Source organism: Dermacentor andersoni, chromosome 2 (assembly GCF_023375885.2).
Source record: "Dermacentor andersoni chromosome 2, qqDerAnde1_hic_scaffold, whole genome shotgun sequence".
Classification (NCBI taxonomy): domain Eukaryota; kingdom Metazoa; phylum Arthropoda; class Arachnida; order Ixodida; family Ixodidae; genus Dermacentor; species Dermacentor andersoni.
In genome coordinates, this window is record NC_092815.1 from 198,577,163 (window position 1) to 198,599,418 (window position 22,256).

At 44.9% G+C, this 22,256-nt stretch overlaps 1 protein-coding gene across 4 annotated transcripts in view; it reads right to left on the bottom strand.

The window, feature by feature from the left end:
* The window catches only part of LOC126540069 (uncharacterized), a 45,719-nt gene that overhangs the window by 11,332 nt on the left and 12,131 nt on the right, over positions 1-22,256 (bottom strand). For 3 of the 4 annotated variants that reach the window (XM_055075921.2, XM_050186870.3, XM_055075923.1), the window contains exons 2-3: positions 19,837-19,943; positions 2,339-2,407 (exon numbers count right to left, since the gene is read on the bottom strand). In XM_055075921.2, the coding sequence (XP_054931896.1) occupies positions 2,339-2,407; positions 19,837-19,943 (176 nt within the window). The remainder of the gene's footprint in view (positions 1-2,338; positions 2,408-19,836; positions 19,944-22,256) is intronic. The other variant, XM_055075922.2, reaches the window with a different exon arrangement.

Consider the following 22,256-nt stretch of genomic DNA (forward strand, 5'->3'; position numbering starts at 1 on the left):
CAAAGGAGCAAGTGCAGCTTCTTCGTGAAAACACGGTGTGTGTGCATGTGTGCTGAGATGAGCCTACGCTTGCGGGGATTCCTGCCAACTGCCAGGAAGGTATTGCCAAGTTGCAGTGGCGGTGAAGAAGCAGAATGTAGCTAAACCTTTGAGCAATGAAAGCAGTTTCTTGGACGAACCTGTGCCCAGGAAACAAGCGGCACACCATGCAGTTCGATATGGGCTAGCACAGTTAGCGATCGTCGAAAATATGATCGGCGTGTCCAGCGCATTCATTTTTATACGTGACTCGTCGAAGGTTGCAGTGAAAGCGCTGGAGTCCGCGTGCCTTCGAAAAAGTACCAGACAATTCGCGTAGCTCGTAGAATCAAATTATGCAAGGTTCGGTGACAACAGGCGACAGATAGAAGCATGGATAACATGCGACAAATTTCCGATAGATGTAGGCGAGTCCTGCACCGACCGGTAACGTTTAACATTTGTTAGTCTGTGAAAAGCGGTCACCAGAGAAAGATGAACAAGCACACATGTCGGTATGGAGAGCGCTAATTCTGATATAAAAACACCGTTCCATAAGACCATTATATGTAGATAACGTGACAACCCGATGGAAAATATTGCTGAATATTTGATACTGATCATTCGCGCTAGGTAACCGATCTTCCCACACACATTGGTGGAACAATGATTTCATGAGGCAAACTTGTAGACAACATGGCTGAAATCGCCATGGTCGCCTAAACGGTGTGAAATGATTATGTCGGCTCTGCGCTGCCTGAAAAAAAAGAAGGGACGCTGCGCAGAGTAGCGTACGTTTTATTCTATGTGGCCGCCGCTATGTTCAGTTGCAATAAATATTGTTTGACCCTGCAATTGCTGTCGTGTATATTTTTTAGCCAGCTATGCTTACGGTAGTGCATCCAAGCAAGGGAGAGATGCACAGGTACAGTGATCAGCGATTGAAACGCGATACTGGGACAGTGTTGCGGCCGGTGATTCTTGCGCCACCGGGGAGCGCTGGGTGATCAGTGAGGGGGCTTAATTTCCTCACGATGCATCAAAAGGACTTCTTTTCTTGTGACAAAAGAGTGCATCAGCTCAATTTTCCCAGTGTGCAATGGTGGCGCAATAAATTGCTGGCCGTCATGCTGTCTGAGTATCGCGTTTGAATGGCTGAGCACTGCACATCCTTGCCAGCGGCCAGTTGATTTTCGTCTACTCCCAATGTGGCCGAATCGATAGCAGTGCATATCGATGAGCGAGCAAGCGGCTGTCGGCCAGCATAGGCTACAACGCAGTGCCATGCCTATGTCCTAATTTATTTATTTATTTATTTATTTATTTATTTATTTCAGTACTCTCAGGGCCAGAGGCATTATAGGGAGGAGGGGCATATAATATCGGCGGCAGTTTTCTTAAATTTGTTGACGTCGGTGATGGCAGCCATGAAGGCAGGGAGGTGGTTCCAGTCATTTCCAGTTCGAGGAATAAATGAATTTATACAAAGGTTAGCTCGGCATTGCGGCAATGTTGATAAGTTCAATATAATATTAGCACCGTGAACTGTTTTGCTGATTAGCATGAAGAAGATATTGAACCAGGGGTCGCTAAATAGTTTACAAGTTTTAAAAGCAGTTAGAGTGTTACCGCCCCATTTTGCTGTGACTGCATTTGAGCATTATATCTAGAATAGTTTTTCGTGATGTTGTTCGCGGGCTGCTAAGTGAACGATAGAGGAATCCAAAGAGGACGGCATTCGGGAATGAATGCCCATATTGTGAACGATATATCACAATCGAACAATATCATATGACGAACAATATATCACAATTGTTACCGAAATAATCGTCAGATTGATAAATGCTGCCTTGTGGTATTTATCTAAAATTAACGCTACAGATTCTATAGTTCACAGATAGAGAAACATTGACGTTGTGACCTAGTGTCGATAAATGTGTTAGTAAAAACGTCACCAAACATGAAGGCACTACGTGGAATTCCCGTATTCTGCTCTGCTTAGTTATATTCGGATAGCACAAGAAACATGCGCCAGAAGAAGCGATTACAAACGGCCAAGTTACCATTCCACTTTGAAAATATTTGTCGTTCTCAGGTTCTTCCGCACGCAACAAGTCTCAAAGGACATTTTCCACACATAAGAGCAGCGTATTGTTTTCAGGCAGAGGTCATTGTACAGAGGCGATTCCAAGACTTAAGCGAAAGTTCTCGTGAGGTAAATGACAGAGAGAAAATTTTGAAAAATGCGAAGATGAACTGACGGCAATAATGTTTTGCGCAGATACCTCAATAACACGACATGGTACAAGTGAACACTTACGTTGGTCGCTCGCATTGTCACGTACTTATGATAGCAAAAGCGGAAGACAACGCACATCTTGAATATTCCCTGCAAAAGATCGACAGCAAATAAGGCCATATGTGTAGGCACAGCAGCTTTCTTGCAAATAACTACTAGATTCGCCATCAAGCGGTAGTAATAGGGTTAAGTTGGTTCAAGGTTTTTGACGACATAATCTCAACCTAAGGTCACCGCAGAAAAGTCAGACGCCTGTGCGATACACGTAGTGCAGTAACAGCGTAAGCTGAAGGAGCGGCTGCACAGGAACTCCATTTTCGGAAGCGTTCACTGTAGGGTCTTCGCGGCGAAGACTCTTCGCGTCGTTTTCACGAAAATGACGTGAACTGTTCGCCGTGCGCCAACGGCGAGCGGAGCCTTGTGCCGCTCTCTGCGCAGTGGTCATCTGAGCCCGGCGTTGTCTGGTCGCAGCCGCGCGTATCTCAACAATTCGCTTCATCAGCAGCGGTTCGTACCTTGCCAGGAGGCGCCACAGCGTGTACCGAAGAGTAAACACGTGTATCGAGACTACGCGACGCATATGTCACATCCCTGATGACGATTTGGAATCCCTTTTAAAAGCGGGTGGTGAGAAATAGTCACCTAGCCTGCTTGAGTTAATGAGGTCGAGCTACAGGAGCATGCAACTACTACATGCAACTACTACATGACTTGACAGCTAGTCGAATACAGCGCAACCGCAATGCAAAGATTGCCCGTACCAACGCTACCCCTCCCACATGACACATCGCCGGGCAAGTGGCACGATACGGTGCTAATGGTGCTGATGGTGTATTTTCATTCCCTTTGAAACGGGTCAGTGACAAACTGTCACCAGCGGGCTGGACTGTAGCATTTTTATATACACCTCGGGAATTATGACCTTCAGTGAAGACACGAGTAACTACGTGGCATCGATTTAACAGCTAGTCATACCCATACTCTCGCAATATGAAACCTCAGCATATATATAAACTAAGGAAAGCCTTGCTCAAACAATCACCATGATATTCTGAAAGCGAAGCGGAATGCAGCAATAATGAAACATATGGCAGTTTGGAGGCACAATAAATATGACGTAGTGCATGTAATGCGGAAAGGAGTCATCGTGCTAACGCTGACGTTAGCAAATGCCATTCTGTGCATAAATTCGGGAGGGTTGTCGGGGTTGGAAGTTAGCCAACGATCGGTGGACCGGTTGGCTTTGGGAGCCGATGGTAATGTCACAAAGGAGCCAGTGCGAAGGGACGTGAATTTAGCCTCATTTGAAGTCAGAGAAGCGTACAGCAAAATTAGTTTGGAAGAACGACTCAGGAACGTGGATTAAAACTTTCACAAAGAAACTCCTCGGTTAGTTGTCTGAGTATGCGTAAGAATTTTGCCACTTGCTCATCTCTACGCAGCCCGGTGTCATAATCAATGTTTTGGAACTTGATCCGGCCACTTTAAACCCTAATCAACCCTCATCGGTCGTTCGCTAATCATGTTCGATAGCATGTATCATAGCGAACATGATATCTATAGGTCAGGCTCAATAAGGATAGAATTCATTATGACAATCGAACCCACGACCATCGGTGTTAATGAAGGTGAAGTTAACTAACTTCACTTAATTAAGATATGGGTAATTAAGACACTCCAATCCTGAAATGTGGGCTGGAGTGGAATCAACGAGCTTTGCTGTTAACTATGGTGAATTAGGTTTTACTTTTTTTTATTCACAAGTTTTCCAGTTTGCTTACAGAAAACCAGAAGGGTCAGGACTAAAGGTGCTAGCATACGCCTCAGACTGAGGCCCTGACCCCTGTACAATCGGCGCTCCAGCGAAGCAATCAGGACAGCGTAATAATGAGGAGAAAAGGAAAAAAGAGGGGGGTATTGGAACAAGGAATTTATGAGGCAAGATCGAGAAAAAACTTATACAGTACAAGCTAAGAAAAACAAGCACACGATGTGCAACCAAAAAACAGCATGAACAACACACTTAGGGCGAAACAAAAAAGTCACGATTTGCAGCAGTACGCATTCGGTAACAAACATAGGAATCAGGAAACAAAAACAGGCATAGAACTTTACTATATCTTACATATAACAACGCTACAGTATTCATTTGGCTCAAACTGACATGAAGAAGCATTTAAAACTCGCTTCGTAAGAACACAGAGTTGGCACGAAAATCACACATCACAACAACGAGCTATGTTCGGTTACATATATTTCTTTTATACAATTTTATTGAAGGCGATTGCTTTATTAGGTCTAACATTTCCTTGCTTTTATTTAGGAGCTTAAGAATTTTATACCACAAGCTTTGCATCCCATAATTAGTTCTAATCTTAGGTAGTTTATAGTTAATCACACGAAAGTTGTGGTCTGTGTTCGTTTGAAGATAGACTTAAAGCTTGCCCAGTTTTCTTTAATTTGCGTGAACGTATAAAGTGAGAGCTTCTCTGTATAAAGAAAGTTTGGTGGAACTAATTTATACCTCATTTTATATGGAGATGTAGTATGATTGAATTGGACGCGCTGAAGAGCGCGAACAGCTCTTTTTTTTAAAACCTCTAGTTTATTTAAATTTGTCGTCGTGGTAGAGCCCCATATCGCTAAGCACTATTGTAGATGGGACTGAGTTAGTGCGTGATATATAACCGGTTTTAATTTGTTTGGAATTAAAGAACCTATTTTCGATAGTGCGCCAATTGTTCGAGATAGCTTACTTTAGCGAAACTACAGCGATAGCGAAACTGTAGCAAAACCACGACTACATTTGCTGAGAGGGGTATGCAATGTCTTACTTATAGTTCGAATGTTCTTTATTAAAATGTATGCTGTTCTGTGTGTTGTGTGGGTGAAGTGAATGTTCGATTCACTTAACTGGGCGATTGTAGCTTTTGCTTCAACTGAATATGAGCCATTCTTTGTCTTACGTGACGGACACATTTATCGTTGGGTAGACATAGAAATGCTCACCTGTTTACAAAATGAGCAGCTAAAGTGGACAGGTATTTGTACCTAAATAGCATGGGCACAGAAAGGAGGAAAATGTCAAGAAATTTGTAAGAGTACATAAACAACCAGGAGTAATCGAACAGAAAGTGAGAGAAAGAAATAATGCAGATTCCACACACTGTGGCAATCTATGTAAGCGAATCTTGCCGTGCTGGATGCTTTGATTGACGATAATTATTGGTGATGTTCAGGGTTAAAGCATAGTTTATTGAACGTTTAGTCTAACACGAGAGTTGTGAGTGGATGTCAAAAGTTACTTTGAGTGCACCACTGCTGTTTGTCTGCGTTGTACACATAGCACACACAGGGAGAGGTGTCTCGGGGAGCGGCGTTTTTTCCTGAATAAACATTGTTGGAAGTGGCGCCCTGTGTGTGTGTGTTTCTTCTTTGTCCTCCGTCTTTTTAGCGCCTTCACTTCAGAAATCAAGTTCCTCAAGTGATGCAAACTAACTTAGATGAAATAAAAGCGCTTATCGTTGCACATAATCACCAGTAGATTGTTTCTAATCAAGACGAAGCATATTGATTTATGCTGGAGCTTATCTAAGGAGTGCGCCCCTTTCAAAGATGTTTAACTTTTCCTCTCTCTTCCCAGTGTTCCTGACAAGTATAGCTCGCCCAACAGCGCCTCGCCTCGGCCCTCCGCATCCTTCTTGGCATCAAAATTATCTCAGGCCCTGCCCAAGAAAAAAAAATTCTGGCTACATGCCTGTATGTCCCTATTCAAGTCATTAATTGAAAGAAACAATTCAACAATGGTGAAATCGGGAGTTTACAAATGCAGCTGCAGCCGGGAAAAGTGCGAAAAATGCTTCAGCCAGCTGCTTGCTACTTTTATTGCTTTCTCATAAGCAAGGAAGAATATATTGACTGGTATTCTCAAACGAAGAACCTTCCTTGAGAGAGGTTTAAGCGACAACCTCAAAAGTCGCTCCACTGTTGAATCAATATTCCCCGCACAGTTGGCTAAGCGCAGTTGGCAGCAACTTCCTTACGAATATTTTGCAAAGCTCCTCAGTGTGAGCATGCTCCTTTCTCCCACACATTAACTGCCGATACTGTGTGACATATCTAAGTCTTGCTGACATCAACAGGCGACACAGAATGCTGCTTTTTCGAATCTCATTTGTCTTCATGGCCCGCTGAACAAAGATGCAAGTCAGCTGGCAAAGCTGAACAACTTCCATTTTAGGGTACGTCAGCATCCATTGCCCATATATTCTACCTTCCCGTAGCGTGTCCCGGTTGGTAGTGGTGCTTCCAGCTGGGTCATGCTCAATTTGCATGGCACCTGAAAACCAGTACCAAATGTTTCATAAAGCAATAAACTTGATCGTGGTAAAGAAGGGTTCTGCTCAAAGAGACGTAACAGTATAAATAAAGTTATGCAGCACAAAGTTATGCACATGCTTCGGAACTTCCAAAAGCACTCATACTAAGGTCAATTAAAAGGCGAAACTTTAAGGTGACAAACAGTTAAGACAAGATTAAGGCAAGATTTGTGCCCACTACAAAGAAAAACCTGGTCATATCTTTCCTTCATAAGCTCGTACAATGTACCCAGCCAGAAAAGCTACTGGTGCTTGTTTAAGATCTGATTCTGCATAAGACCATAGCGTTAGAAACTCAAGTTTCCTGCGAAGCTCCCTGACAGCCAGTTCAATGCAGCTGGTAGGCTTCATGTTTGAGTATGTGAAATGGCCAACCTCAGCGGTGCCTTCATTTCATAAGAAGTGGGCGCATTTCCATTCCTTGTCGCTTGAAGAATGCAAACCTCAAAAAAAGGAAGCGTTTTAGATTAATGCAATTCAGAACATTTTTTGGACACTACCTTCATCAGTTTCTCCGCGGTGAAAACTGCAGTCCTGGCATCCACCCTATTGTTGCCGCCATTAAACTGCCGAACGCAGCTAAACAGCGATTCCACAGAGTCGCTGTTTAGACGGCGTGTCAAGGCGTAGCGGTAACTGCAATTAAAAAAGTAACCTGTAAAATACACACATGTAAGCAACTGAAAACTGAGACGAGAAAAAAAAATAACTTACTTTACATAGTCAAGCAGAAATTCAATCAGTGCCACTGTGGTAGTGTTGCGAGCAGTGTCGCTTCGGAAGATTCTTTGGTCATTCGACTTGACCAGCTGTCTTGCATCTGGAGGTCGTCTAGATAACAGACGAACTCTAGTTCCAGCCAAGACAGTCGTTCATCGTCTCTTGTGAAAAATGGATATTCATGCTGTCCGCCTACCTTCACTGCTCCGATATCATGAAGGGCGGACTATTTCGCTATCATTTTCATAAAAGCGACTGTTGCCGAACGATTTTTGAACTGGCGTGAATCAGGATGGCATTGCGAGTTTTCATGAAGAAACTGAAATGATCCTATTGCTGGCGGAAATATATATATGAACGACCCTGTGCACATTCATTTTCTCTAAGTGGTTGTGTTCAATTTGCGCACGGGTAAAAAATCTGGCTGCCTTAACAAACAGTTGTGACTGAATTTCAAAGACCGAAATCAAGAGACGGGCTGAGAGACGGCATAGCCCACTCTGGTATAAAGTTTACAAAGAGGGATAAAGTGACTCAGAAAGGAAGGCCAACGTTTTGATAGGAGGACCTATATTCTTCAAAGGCGGCCTCGCCATCCTCGACATGTTAGTTTTAAAGGGTTAGTGCAGTGACGTCACGTGCGGTTATTATCGGTGGCGGTTGGTTATAAAGGGAGAGACTTCAGAGATAATGAGGGCTGTCGCCTGACGTCTGTGAGCGTGGTTCCCAAGAAGAGGGGACGAGAGCGGGAGAGCGGGAAGGCGGGGAGAAAAGAAAAGAAAGAAAAGCGAAAAAAAGCGGGGCAGATACCAAGAGAAAAAAAAGACGAAGAAAAAACAAGAAAGAAATCATAAAAGAACGGGGGCATGCGAGGGCATTGGAGAAGCGAGAGGTTAGGGAGCATTCACGGGTGTCCTTGGCGGCATGGTCTTGTGGCTTTCCAAAAGGCGGTCAGTGCGCAAGTAACACAAAAGACAAAAAACACATGAAAGAGTTAATTTAGTAGAATAGCAGCAATGCGTGGAGTAATGTTGAAGTAGTTAAGATGGCGACAATGACTCTGGGGTGCAATGTATGGGGTAACTGGAAGGCAGCGGCATGGTCGTTCAGGGGACGTTCGCCTGAGTAGCTCAACGTAGGTGTCGTTGCGGCGGTATACAGAAATGGCGATACCCTGTGTGGCTGAGGCGCCGAAGAAGGTATATTGACATCTGGGACATTGGGATGTGTTGGTCAGGGTGTTTAAAGAATATATAATAAAAACAGACGAAAAAAAAGAGAAAGGAGAAGGGGGAACCGAAACCGCAATAACAAATAGGAGTGCGGCGCGCGGAGAAGCGGGCGGGGGCAGGTGCACATGTGAAAAGGGGGCCGTACAGCTGATATGAACGTAAAAACATGAAAGAGTATATTTAATTGAGTAGTAGGCAGGAACAAATTTTCGAAATGGAGGAATAGGTGAGGTTAAATATTAAGGATAGCTGGTGGCACAATGTGTTTTGTGCCTTGGTTGATGATATGTGAATTTCAGATTAAAGTTACCGCTTTTAAAGATTCTAAGTAGCCACGTGCCAAATTAATTCCCGTCGGGTTGAGGCAATTAAACTTGTGGATGAGGTATGATGCCGCACATATCCTTTCGCGAGGTGAACTGAAATTTGTTTGTAGTATATAGAGCCTTCCTTTGTGGAATATATGACCATGTTCATTAAAGTGGCTGTTTACTGCTTCAGGCGAATTGTGCTTTGTGTCCCCGCAGTGACCGTTGAGTCTTGTATGAATTTGTTGTCCAGTCTCACCTATGTACTGTTTGCTACAAGCAGCACATTCTAGACAGTAAACTACGTTGCTTGATGTGCAGGTGAAACCCGAAGTCACCTTGTGTGCGCAATTCGTCGCTGTACTTTTTACTGTAGTAGTAGATGGAATATGTTGGCATTTAGAGTACCTGGGAGGGCGACAGGAACCGGTTCCCGACTTCGTCTTTGTCCTTAGTTTGGCAAGCACAAAAACATCTTTAGTGTTGCGTCTGTAGGCTACTCTGGGCGGGTTTGGAAAAATGTTATTAGGTTCCTGGTTGCTGCTGAGAATTGGTAGTATTTACTGATGATGTTATTCACGTTTGGTACTGCATTTGAGAATTTAGTAGTAAGAAGAGGCGTTGCTGTTCTTGTGATCCGCGGGCGAGGCTTGAGGACCTCGGCTCGGTCAAGTTTGGTTGCAGCGGTGTAGGCTTCTTCAAGGTCACTGTTTGGGTGGTTCCTGTTTGATAGGATTTCCTTAAGGTGATCGAGTCTATCTATGTAGTCTTGATTTTCAACGCAAATGCGACGTAATCGTGTGGCTTGGCCTTTAAAGATGCCTTGTTTGCAATGTCTGGGATGGTGGCTTGTATATTCTAGGTATTGTTGTTTGTCGAAAGGCTTCCTATACAGCGTTGTCTGTAGCGCCCCATTGTCGATGTGAATTGCTGGGTCCAGAAAGCTTATGCACTCAGTTGAGCATTCAGATATGAATTTTATTGTTGCATGAAAAGAGTTTAGAAATGCTACATATTTATCTAGACTGTCTTGACCATGTCCCCATATTATGCAGATGTCGTCTATGTATCGTAGGTATGTGCGGGACTTGCCAGTGCAGCGCGATAGGAAATCTGTTTCTGGAATCCCCATAAATATGTTCGCGTAGGTTTGTGCAAAAGGTGTGCCCATGCTTGCAGGGTATATCTGTAAGAAGTAACTCTCCTCAAATTCAAAGTAGTTATGTGTTAAAACTAATTCAAGGAGCAACAAGTAGACTTCAGTAGAGTGTTGTGCATTGTGTTTAGACAGCGCTTGTTTTGTTGAAGATAAACCATCAGGAATTGGAACGTTGGTGTACAGGTCCGTGACGTCTAGTATTCCGAGAATTATGTTGTGCGGTAGTTTGTCTTTAGCATTAATGTCCTCCATAATTCTCAGCAGGTGGGGCGTATCTTGTACAAATTACGGGAATGCTTTTGGCAAGTCACCAAGGAAGTGGTTAAGGAATGTGGAGATGCTCTCTGTCGGGGTGTTGTTTGATACTATCGGGTGACCTAGGATAATAGCGGTGTATAGTTTAGTGGATGGAATATTATGGATTTTTGGAAGGATTTAGAAACACCCGGCAGTTTTGGTGCTTCGTTTAGGAAATTTGTATTCTGACGGTGTTATCAATTCATCAGCCAAAAGTGATTTCAGCCTGTTAGTAATTGTCACTGTGTAGGATAATGTCGGATCGTTATCTAGTTCACGCGGTAATGTTCTGGATTGTTTAGTTGTCCGTAAGCCTCGTGCTTGTATTTTTCTACTGGCCAAATAACTATATTACTACCCTTATCTGCTTCCTCAGTAACAATGTCATTCGGGCAACTAAGATTTGAAATGATATTACTCTCCGACTCAGTTATGTTTTTAGGTCGCTTAGATGTCTCGGATTGTCTTATAATTTCTTTACTGATAATTTTAAGGTATATCTAAAGTTCTATGGCTTGTCCTGGTTCGGGAGTCAAGTGGATTGGGCTCTAAGTGGTGTCGTCCCGGTGTCTGGTGTGTTGTTGTCATCGAAAAAAAGTATGATACACATTAGTCTGGAAAATTCTGAGAGGTCCTTTTGAAGTTCAAATTCATTTATTGTTTGGTTCGTGGTACAAAAGTTTAGGCCCATGCTGTGTACACCTATTTCTTTTTACTTAATGTTTTTGAAATATCTAGAACATTGGAGTGGTTTAATTTTGTGGAAGTTTCCGACGCGTCTGGTACTTCTAAACTCGAGGTCCCTCTTGTCGGTGTGAGGTGCCTGTTTGCAAGTTTGTTTTTAGATTAAAGTTTGCTTTCTTCCTTTGTTTTTGAACCAATTTTCTAGACTGTTTTTCGTTGTAATGCTCAAAATATTTCTTCTCATTCGGTGTCAGAGCTATGTTCAGAAGTCTGTGGCTAAAACTTTCGACTTGTTCTTCGCAGTGTTCCTTGAGGATATTCAAAAGTGAAAGTGAGGCATTGTGAAATGTTTGCCAGTTTGCACGATGGTGAGGTGGGAGGGATCCTAGAGCGGGTACAGCCTTCAGTGTTAGACCTTTTGGGATTATATTGTCGCGTATACCCTGCTGGAGTATACAAGCTGAATCAAGATACAGGCGCTTGCACTTTACAAAAACGCAAGCGACGACGCGCGATGCCGAGACGAACCTCGTTCTCATCTTCCTTAGTATCTTGCTGCGCCACACCATGTGGCAATATTTTTCTCTATGCTGATTGTCTAGGTTTTCAGATGGGAGGTGTAGCTCGCATGTTTTTTGGCAAGTTTTCTAGCCTGTAGGAATTCGGTGCTCCGTGGCAGAGAAGAGCTATTGATTTGCGATGTGTCATTTATTTGTCTTTTTTCTGTTATTTTCTCCCCGCCTTCCCACTCTCCGGCTCTTGTGCCCTCGTCTTGGGAACCACGCTCACAGACGTCAGGCAACAGCGCTCATTATCTCTGAAGTCTCTCCCTTTATAACCAACCGCCACCGACAACAACCACACGGGGCGTCACTACACTAACCCTTTAAAGCTAACATGCCGAGGATAACGAGGCCACCTTTGATGAAGATAGGTCCTCCTATCGATACGTCGGCCAGACTTTCTGAGACACCTTATCCCTGTTTGTAAACTGAATTTCAGAGAGGTTCTTTAAGTATAGGTCACCTTTAATGTGTCCTTTGCTGGCCAACATTTCTCGCTCAAGAAAGTTAGTTCGAAGGTTCTTTATGAGGTGATTGAAGTCGAAAGACAAAAAGAGCGGGTGGCCTTTTCGCAGTGGGAGAGGCACGGCATGAACAAGCGCCATCTTATGCGAGACCCTTGTAAAAAGCGACATTTGTTTGGTGGTTGTCGGTGACAATTTTCAACACACGAAAACCTCATCTTCGGCTGCTTTAATGACTTCCAGTGCCATTGCAGAAAGCTGGTCGTTTTTCAGGCACCGCCTAAATAACCAACCGCTATGACGTAGGCTGTTCACAGCCCTTGTAAGACGAAGCATAACAAGCGCTTTGCCACTTGAGGCACTGCACTTGACTCTTCCTTGCGACACATGTCAATGAGACCAAATATTTTGTCAACCTGACGGTCATACACAAATTTTTGATCAATGGCCATCTCAGCGATAATGAGTTAGCAGTGAACTTCCTCCTCCACAGAAAGCCCTTCGCGCTCCTTTATCAATGTTGTCACACCAACTTCGCCGGTCGAGTGTCTTACATACTTTTGAAGTGTAGTACGAGAGGGAAGCTTCAAAGGACCTCTGCTTCGAACATGCTCATTGCCTTTATTTGATCACGCTTTCTATCAAACACATTCCCGCAGGATTCTTCCATTGCAGGCAGGCTTGTCTTTCTCTGAAGTGCGCACTTGCTTGCTGATAAAAACAGCAGCGGTGACTGCTTTTTCCGCTCTTTCTAATACCTGAATAAATAAGTGAATTTCATTCTTTTCGCAAACTAAGAGGCGTTTTTTCGTTTCGTCCCGTTCCGACTGGAATTTTTTCAACTCTTCTCCTTGACCGGCAACCTTTTTCTCTTTTTTTTTTTTCAATGTCTTGGCTGTCTTCTTTGACTGTTCTAGGACGTGCACAAGATATAATGTGGTTTGGCAGGCGTGGTCAACAAAAAAACTACGTTCACAGCATGATTCTAAGACAGTCTCTGGAACTAGAGCTTCCACCTCGTCGCTGAGAGAGTGCGAGGCACTTGCGATGCTGGAGCTTTCTCCTGAGCTGCCGCAATGGTCGCCTGTATGAACTAATGTGTCGTCAGTAAAGTTTCTTCGACGGCGCTTTTTGGGCTGCACATTCTCTTTTGCAGGTACTGTGGATATTTGCAAAACACGGTCGGTGCTGCAGTCGGAATCAGGAGCGTAAGCTTCGTGTTCTTTTTATCTTCATTTTCTGTAGTGCAGGGAACATACCAGAGACCTGTCGCTCGGTTCCCCCTTGCTTCCTTTTACCGACACTCCATGGCGAGAGATATTTTTCAGCCACGGTTCTCGACGCTCTTAGTCGCAGGGGAACTCGTGATATTTCACGGTCGCGTCCTTTTTGGCATTTGTGTCCCAGAGTAGCACACAGTAGTTGCGCGGCATCGCGCCACAGGAACGAGGCAGGCTACGGCAAACACGCACTCCGAAGAGCCTTAAGAGGAAGCTTTAGCTCGGGCGCTCCTATCTAAATACATGTAAAAGGAGAATTCATTTTTCTCGGCAACCACTTCACTAAGTTTGACGAGGTTTGTTTCATTTAAAACAAAAACATAAAATCTACGGACCGTTGCTTTCGAGTTTTTGATTTAAGTCGTCAATTGTTTTATTACAAATTGGCAAATATCTAAAATTTTCTGAGAACGAAACTATGAAGTTTACAACTCTCTAGCTTAGCAACTAAAAATGATACCACAATTCCGTGTATTGCGTGTAATAGTACATATAAAGCGGACAAAATGGATATGCTTCAGAGGAATACTAATAAAATTAGTAATATGGAAATACAGCTTTTGCAGAACCCTTGTGAACAACGTAACAAGTTCACGTAAGGTATAAATTGACATATCGAATTTGTCCCCTTTCAACGATCTAACAGACGCGGTTACAGAACAGCGATATCTGTTCTTGATGTAGAGCTATTATTTCGTAAACTTCGTGCTTCTATTTTTTTCATACTTTCGAATTTTTGAAAATCTTAAGAATATTCAGGCCCTAAATCGAACTTCCGCGTCCAACAGTCACTAGAATTTAGCTTTTTCTCTCATATGCAATAAATTTTACTAAAATCGGTCCAGGGATTATCTCAGAAAAACGTTTTTGCGTTTTACATGTATTTGAATAGGCCGCATCGGAATTGGACCCAAGCTAAAGCTTCCTCTTAACTAAGCACAGCAAGCACAGCAAGCACAGGCAAACTTGCTCGCACATACGCACGCGAAAAAGCACGATATGAATGCATATCGCACGAGGCAAACACGTTCGGACGCGAGAACCAACGCCCGCTTAGCCCCGGCGCGAAGTCGCGAAAGTGTCCCGGAAAAGTGGCGCCCTCAGCAACAAAAGTGGTCGCAACTGTAAACTCCGCCATGACGCGCACACCTATTGTCTGCGGCGCGACGCACCTTGCTTTTGCATCGAACGGCCGTGACAGAAGCGTTGATTTGACGGTCGACCGCTTCCGTAGTGTCACGTGGATCCTGCGGTGCGCTTTAAAAGGCGGATCTGCTTCCGCACGCCCTGCGTAATTGTCCGCTTGGTATATTTGCATGGTGTTTATTTTTCAGAAATAGCAACAACGTACTGTACCGCACCTTGAGCTAAAGCGTATCCAGTTTCCCCGCAACCGCCATCATATAGTAGTAGTAGGGTTTCCTTGCCTTCTCACGTCACCTCACCCCCTCCCTTCTATGGGAACTGCCTCTTCTCCGCCGTCCTTCCTGCATTCTATCCACGTCCTGTGGCCTCGCATGTTAATTGAAAGGGCAGCTCTGCAGTTTCTGCAATGCTTGTGAGGGGAATCACGGGTAAAACAGCTGTGAAGCGGATAATGTGGTGATGGCCAGCGAACTCCAGAGGGCATTGTGCACATTCGACGTGGGGACGAAAACGAGTTGTTAGCGCCGCCTTTCCTCTCTGACTAGCTCTTGTCATGTATACACACCCTCTCAGTGTGTATACACTGAGAGGGTGTGCATTATAACAATTTTATACATCTCCAATGCCTTCTTTTCCTTCAAGTCTTCTCTTTCTACCTTGGACCACTCACTATGCAACTGCTATACGGCAATGTCACCTGGCGTAATATTATGCAACTGCAATGCAAAGGGCGCACGTATCCACGCTACGCAACGGGCATCTCACATCTCACTTCTCTATTTACCTTGTACCGCTAACTATGCAAATGCTACATGGTGTGCCCCCTAGTAAAATAATAAACAGCCATTGAAGGTGCGTACGCATCTACGCTACAAGGCGCGCATGTTATATCGCGTTTATAGTACATGTATATAGGGCACGTTTCCGCTGCTAGATAGCAAACGCTGGCGCTTCTTAGTTCTTTTTTTTTTGTCTCTCTCTAAATTTTTCAAGGAACTTGTGTTGATGTGATATGTCGAGGACTGGCAACAAAGAAAAAAAGGTGGCGTGGCGCCATGGTGAAGTAAGCGACTCCCACGGAGCGGGCCCGCATTCGATCCCGGCGGGTACTTAGTATTTTTTTCTCAGTCCCACCGATATCTCAGACGGACACCGGTGGCGGCGGTGACAATGGACAACATCGCTAGCCGAAACGGCTATTGGAATAAGCCCGTAACCATCTTCGCTAAAAAAAATCGCAGTTTCGCCCGAAAGGCGAATCATCGATGGCGATAGCGAATTAGGGGACAGCTGTACGACGTAAGGAGAGTAGTTTCATTGGCCGTACAAACTTGTAAACACAAGCACACTAAGTAAATTAACATGCATGGTGTCACGCACGAACAAACAAACATGAACACATCTCACTAGATGACTGCGGAAACTCGCTGTCAAAACACTGAAGTGAGGAAGCGTGGCTGCAGCAGCGAATGAATTGATCTTCGTACTGCGGCTCGCATTAACACGAACTAAGCCGTTCAAACACAGCGTGCGGCGGGCTGTGTTGCCTCGTTGATGGCCTTCAAGATACAGCGGTTCGGGCAGGTGCGCACGGCAGCCCTGTGTGGAAGGCGCTATCCCCCTCCCGGATCCCCGTGCTCGACGGAAGACGGCGCGCTTTCTACCCGCTGCCCTCCCTTGCGTGCGCGAGATTGAGCCCCATCCGCCGGCTCACGCTGGTACGCCTCCACTCGTACCCGCGGCATACGGTGCGCGGCGACGATTTTACCGCCCTTGCGCTTCGTACGGGATCTCACGGCGATGGCAGCAATGCGCCTGGAGTGTCCATGCAATTGATATCGCAATATAGAGCAACATTCGTTCAGTCGCAATATGAGCCATAAATGCTGGCTACGGTCTTGCGAAGGAGGCAACTACAGGTTACGTGCCCGAATACCCAAGTTTGGCCACTTGGTACATACGTCCGCGCTTAGCCAGTCCCCTAGAATGCGTACTTGTCACTGTGACACAAAGGGTATGGAAGCCTTAAATGCATTAAAAGGGAGCTTTCTTTGCCTACCCTCCCGGATTTCGTTTGGCAAACTGCTGCTGCGTGCCGCCGTCTGCTGCTGTCTGGTAGTATCTCCCTGGATATATTTATAAATATAAGTACGATTGGTATACAGTTATATGCGCGGAAAACGAGCTTTATATGTGCACTGAGCGACAGAGCACTACGAGTAAGCGCACTTCTATTTTGTGTAATATGTAATGAGCTTCAGCATAAAGCTCGAACATCTAATACGAGTGAATGGTTATCTCTAAAGCATACCGACTACGGAATTATACTCCGCGTATTTTTTTCATTTAGTTACGTCGTATTAGCCACTGGGTGTAGGCCCGTTCGTTGTCAAGCCTACAGAATGGTTATGTGCAACTTTGACACAACGAGTACAGAATTATTTAAGGTGGTTTGGCATGTGTGCACATCACTATCATGTGCTCGATATGCAATATACATTTCCCTCATCCTGGTTAGAGCACTGAGCAGACGTTTCACTGTGCGTTCGCCCAATTTGGTGTTTGCATTCCGGCATGCGCGCGATCCTAAACATAAAAAAGATGGATTGCAATAAAGCGGTGAATTTATTTGTGCAGTTAAACAAGCACTCCCTTAAAGCTTCCCTGCATATAGACCCCAACAGGTGCATCGGATATGCATTATATTTACTGCAATAATGTGGACGCTTTAGGAGCATTGTTACCATAGTCGGCGCCGTCGAGTTGTCCTGCTAAAATTGATACGTGCCCCCCTTCCACGTATCCAATTTAAGGCACTACATAACCACGCAGTACGTTTGGCTGCAATAGCGATCGTATCTTGCCTGACGATCGTATCTCCTTGCCTGACGCCTTTCTTTATTAGCATTTTGTTCCTTTTTTTATGGAGGACTACGGGGGCTGTGGAGCCGCTATAGATATCTTTCAGTATTTTTACATACGGCTCGTCTACACCCTGATTCCGTAATGCCTCCATGACTTCTGAGGTTTCGAATGAATCAAACGCTTTCTGGTAATCAATGAAAGCTATATATCAGGGTTCGTTATATTCCGCACATTCCTCTATCACATGATTGATAGTATGAATATGGTCTATTGTTGAGTAGCCTTTATGGAATCCTGCCTGGTCTTTTGGTTGACAGAAGTCTAAAGTGTTCCTGATTCTATTTGCGATTACCTTAGTAAATACTTTGTAGGCAACGGACAGTAAGCTGATCGGTCTATAATTTTTCGAGTCTTTGGCGTCCCCTTTCTTATGGATTAGGATTATGTTAGCGTTCTTCCAAGATTCCGGTACGCTCGAGGTCATGAGGCATTGTGTACATAGGGCGGCCAGTCTTTCTAGAACAATGTTCCCACCATCCTTCAACAAATCTGCGGTTACCTGATCTTCCCTAGCTGCCTTCCTCCTTTGCATAGCTCCCAAGGCGTTCCTTACTTCTTCCGGCGTTACTTGTGGGATTTCAAATTCCTCTAGACTATTCTCTCTCACATTATCGTCGTGGGTGCTACTGGTTCTGTATAACTCTCTATAGAACTCCTCAGCCACTTGAACTACATCATCTATATCAGTGATGATATTGCCGGCTTTGTCTCTTAATGCATACATCTGATTCTTGCCTGTTCTTCGTTTCTTCTTCACTGCCTTTAGGCTTCCTCCGTTCCTGAAAGCATGTTCAATTCTATCCTTTATATAGTTCCTTATGTCAGCTGTCTAACGCTTGTTGATTAACTTAGAAAGTTCTGCCAGTTCTATTCTAGCTGTAGGGTTAGATGCTTTCATACATTGGCGCTTCTTGATCAGATCTTTCGTTTCTTGCGATAGTTTACTGGTATCCTGTGTAACGGAGTTACCACCGACTTCTATTGCGCACTCCTGTCCGGCCGCCATTGTAACGTTTAGTGTCCCATGAAGGAACATAGTTCCAATGGTGGCATGTCCGGCCGCCATAGTAACGTTCAGTGTCCCTTTAAGGGACCCGAGGATTGGCGGTAGGCACTGGCTTCTCCACCAATGGTTTATTTCGATCAATCAGGCGGCCGACACCATCCTATAAGATCCAGAGTTTAAGAGGCCAAAAATGGTCGTGTAAACACTCTGCATACAAAATCTATTCGCCCATACCTAATCAATTTTTGACGCCCGATACAGCCGAGCGTGGGAAGAGGGCGCGACACGTCTCAGGTGCGGCGTAGGCTGGGCGGCCGTACATGCCCGAGGCGCTGTCACTGTTATTTATGCACAAAGGCTTCCCCCCGCAACGAGGAGCCCACAACATTCGCGGAAAGACAGAAAAGGGGCCCGCGGTAAATTCTTTTCGCGACAATATGTCCTCCTTAGACATTTGTTTTGTACCGTCGGTACACCACATTCATATGGTCCAGATATACTCAGCTCCAGCAAGCGAGGCTGTTTAGCCCACAATACAGAAAAATATGGGTGTGTAGCCTAGTGCGCAAGCCACTCGGCTTTCAAGCGTGGGGTCGTAGGGTTGAAACTCGCCAACGTTTTCCTTTTAAATTTATTCTCTTTCTTTCTTTTTCTTTATCGAGCACATCGTGTTCGGCATAACGGACCAACAGACCGACCAGTTGACCGACCGATGGACAGCCAGATGTCCTTAGTAATTCGGCTAAGAATGCTTACGGATTAAAAATAAACGAGATAACAGATGTTACGGTGATGACGTGCTGGAAGTGTTTTATAAGTTCCGGAAAACCAGCAAATTGTGCCCCGTTGTGACCTCTAACCTGCAGTTGGAACCGCGAGAAAACCAGTGTTGCCAATAGAAAACCGGCCAGGTAGATGCGTTAGTCAGAAGTGCTTATGGATAGAAATAGTACAAATCCTCAGCATCATCTGCGTGACATGGGCATATTACCTCTTTTATAGACAAGAATTTCTATGATGTTTAGCTTATAATTTCGTGCCTGGAAGAATATCTGTAGCGTACTTTTCCTTCGGCGATACTGTATGGAGCAAGATAATCGCACTACGAAACTATCTGATTATGATTAAAGAAACATAACTACACCAAGCAAAAAACAATGCTTTTCATGCAGACGCCGCAGAAAAAGAAGCATACGTAGAAGTGAAACTGAAATTTTAATTAATATAAGGTAGGGCCTGCAGCAGTTATTCTTGGAGCTCTTTCTAAATGTCTCTCTGACCATTTACTCCTAATCTGAAAGAAAAAGCGCTGCATTTTAACAGCTCTGAAGCTCCACAATGGTCAGCTATGCATACCTTCTGGAACATCTTCGGCGTATACTTGTACTTGCTGATGATTGGCAGGAAACATTTGTCGACCATGGTTGCAGCCACTTGCGCCCCTTTTGCTTTTTGCACGATTCCTAGAGTGGCATGAAAGTAGGCTTATAAAGGAGAGACGCGAATAAGGAGTAAGTCAGGTGGCAAATCACTCAGAAGCTGAAACTTCGCTGCAGGAAGCTGCGTTCCAATCGATAACACAACGCGGAAACCGATAGTGGTTAAGCTAAAAGATGGTTCAATAATTTAGGCACCTAATAATCAGTTCTTTCGAGAGTGTCCTCTAATACTTCGTGTAAACTGAGGTTCAATCTGATGCATAAAAATTATGCAGATTCCATGCACTGTGGGAATCGACCTAAGCGAAACTTTCTGTGCTGGTTGCTTTGAATGACCATAATTAGTGGTGCTGTTGACGGCGACTGCTTAATTTCTTCAAGTTTTAGTCTAACACGTGAGTGGTGAGTTGATGTTAAACGTTACCTAGCCTTCTCCACTGCTGTTTGTCTGCGTAGTACACAGAACACATAGGAAGAGCTTGAGGCATTGCTGCGAGCCACACTTTATACCCTCTGAGAGGGTTTACCATTGTCATTGCATCACATAGCACATCGCATCGTAGTAGTATTAAACTTGTATTGGATTGTGAGGCTGCAGTGCCGAAGCCAGAATCGGATTATGAGGCACTACGTGGTGGCGGATTACGGATTAATTTTGACAGCGTGATGTTCTTTAAGCTGTCCCGAAATCTAAGTGCACGTGCGTTTTCTATTTCGCCCCCGTGAAAATGCGGCTGGTGCGGTCAGGATCAAATCCGCGGCCTCGCGCAACGCCATAGCCGCAAGGCTACCACGGCAGGCCTCGAAGTGCTCATTTGACGGTCGACCGCTTCCGTAGTGCCTTCTGGACCGTGCAGTTGGCCTGCAACTGCACGGCCTGCTTCTGCAACCTTGCGTAGTTTTTCCGCTTGACATATTTGCATGGTGTTCATCTTTCAGAAATATCAGAAACGTACTGTACCATACCTTGAACTGAAGCTTATCCATTTTCCCCGCAACCGCTGTCGTATAGTAGTAGGGTTTCCTTGCCCTCTCATGCCCCCCCCCCCCACCCACCTGTATGGGGACTGCCTCTTCTCCCTCCTCTCTGCAGTTCTACCTACGTCTCCTCTGGACTCGCAACTTTAGTAGAAAGGGCCCCAGTTCCTGCGATGCATTTGAGGGTGGTCACGGATAATAAACGCCGTCAAGAGCTTAAAAGGGCGACGCCCAGGGAGTTGCAGAGGGTATTGTGCTCATTCTACGCGGTGCGGTGCAAACAAGTTCCTCGCGTCGCCTTTTCTCTCTTCCGCGCTCCTGTCATGAACACACGCTCGGAACTACCTCCCGATGCGGTGTGCCAGACAGCAGCAGCCACCACAGCAGCAGCAGTGGAAAAGTCGAAGGAAGAGGCAAATAAAGCTTCGCTTTAAAATGCTGGATGGATTTACAGTTTTTGAAACGGCAATTTCGATATAGCTAGAGAAATGGCAGTATAATAAATGTGTGATACCGCGTTCTGCAGACCCGCTGCTTTAGCCAAGGGGCAATGGCTTTGTTCTCCTGCGCTCCAGGTCATGAGTTCAGCCTCTGCAGCGGAGGCTGCATTCTGATGGAGTGGAATGCAAAAATATTCGTCTAGCGTGCATCGACTGCATGTTAAAAATTTGGTAGAGGCACTTAAGACTGATTACGTGCCGTTTACGAAACCACTAGAGTCCCTTAGGTAAAACGTTTTCTATTTATGTTTTCGCCATGCAGTAAAGTTCCTTCTGCTGATTTGGTGTGTTGGTTTGCGTATATATTGGCCACAGACGGCTCATTTTCTACACTCATGATGTCGCGTCGAGAATCATTCGCGGTAGACATAGCACCGATTAAATGCGAAGAGCAAGTGAGGCGCGGGGGGCAGCGCGCTAATTTGATACACTCATGACGTGAGGCCACCTCCTCCCTATTGATTGCGCCATCATGTGCTCATTGACGAACGTACTAGGCCGCACCTTTAGTCAGGCAGATGGCTGCGAAGTGACCTGCGCAATGACGCGCCCAATAGGCACACATTTAATCAGCCAGTACCGTGCAGATGTCGTAGCGTCGGAAAAGTGTGCGCGTCTCGCACCCCAGAGACCCGGGTTCGATTTCCACCCAGACCGAACTGTACTATATTCTCTTAACAGCGCCATTGTGACACTTCGTTCGCATGAAGCTGCTTCAGAAATGTGTCATTATTCCCGATATTTTTTTGACGTACATGCTTTTACTGTTCGCGCCATCAGCCATTTTTCGTGCTATCCATTGCTAACGCCGTCGACTACGATGGATTTTCACGTTGGGGTGCATATAATGTTTTCACAT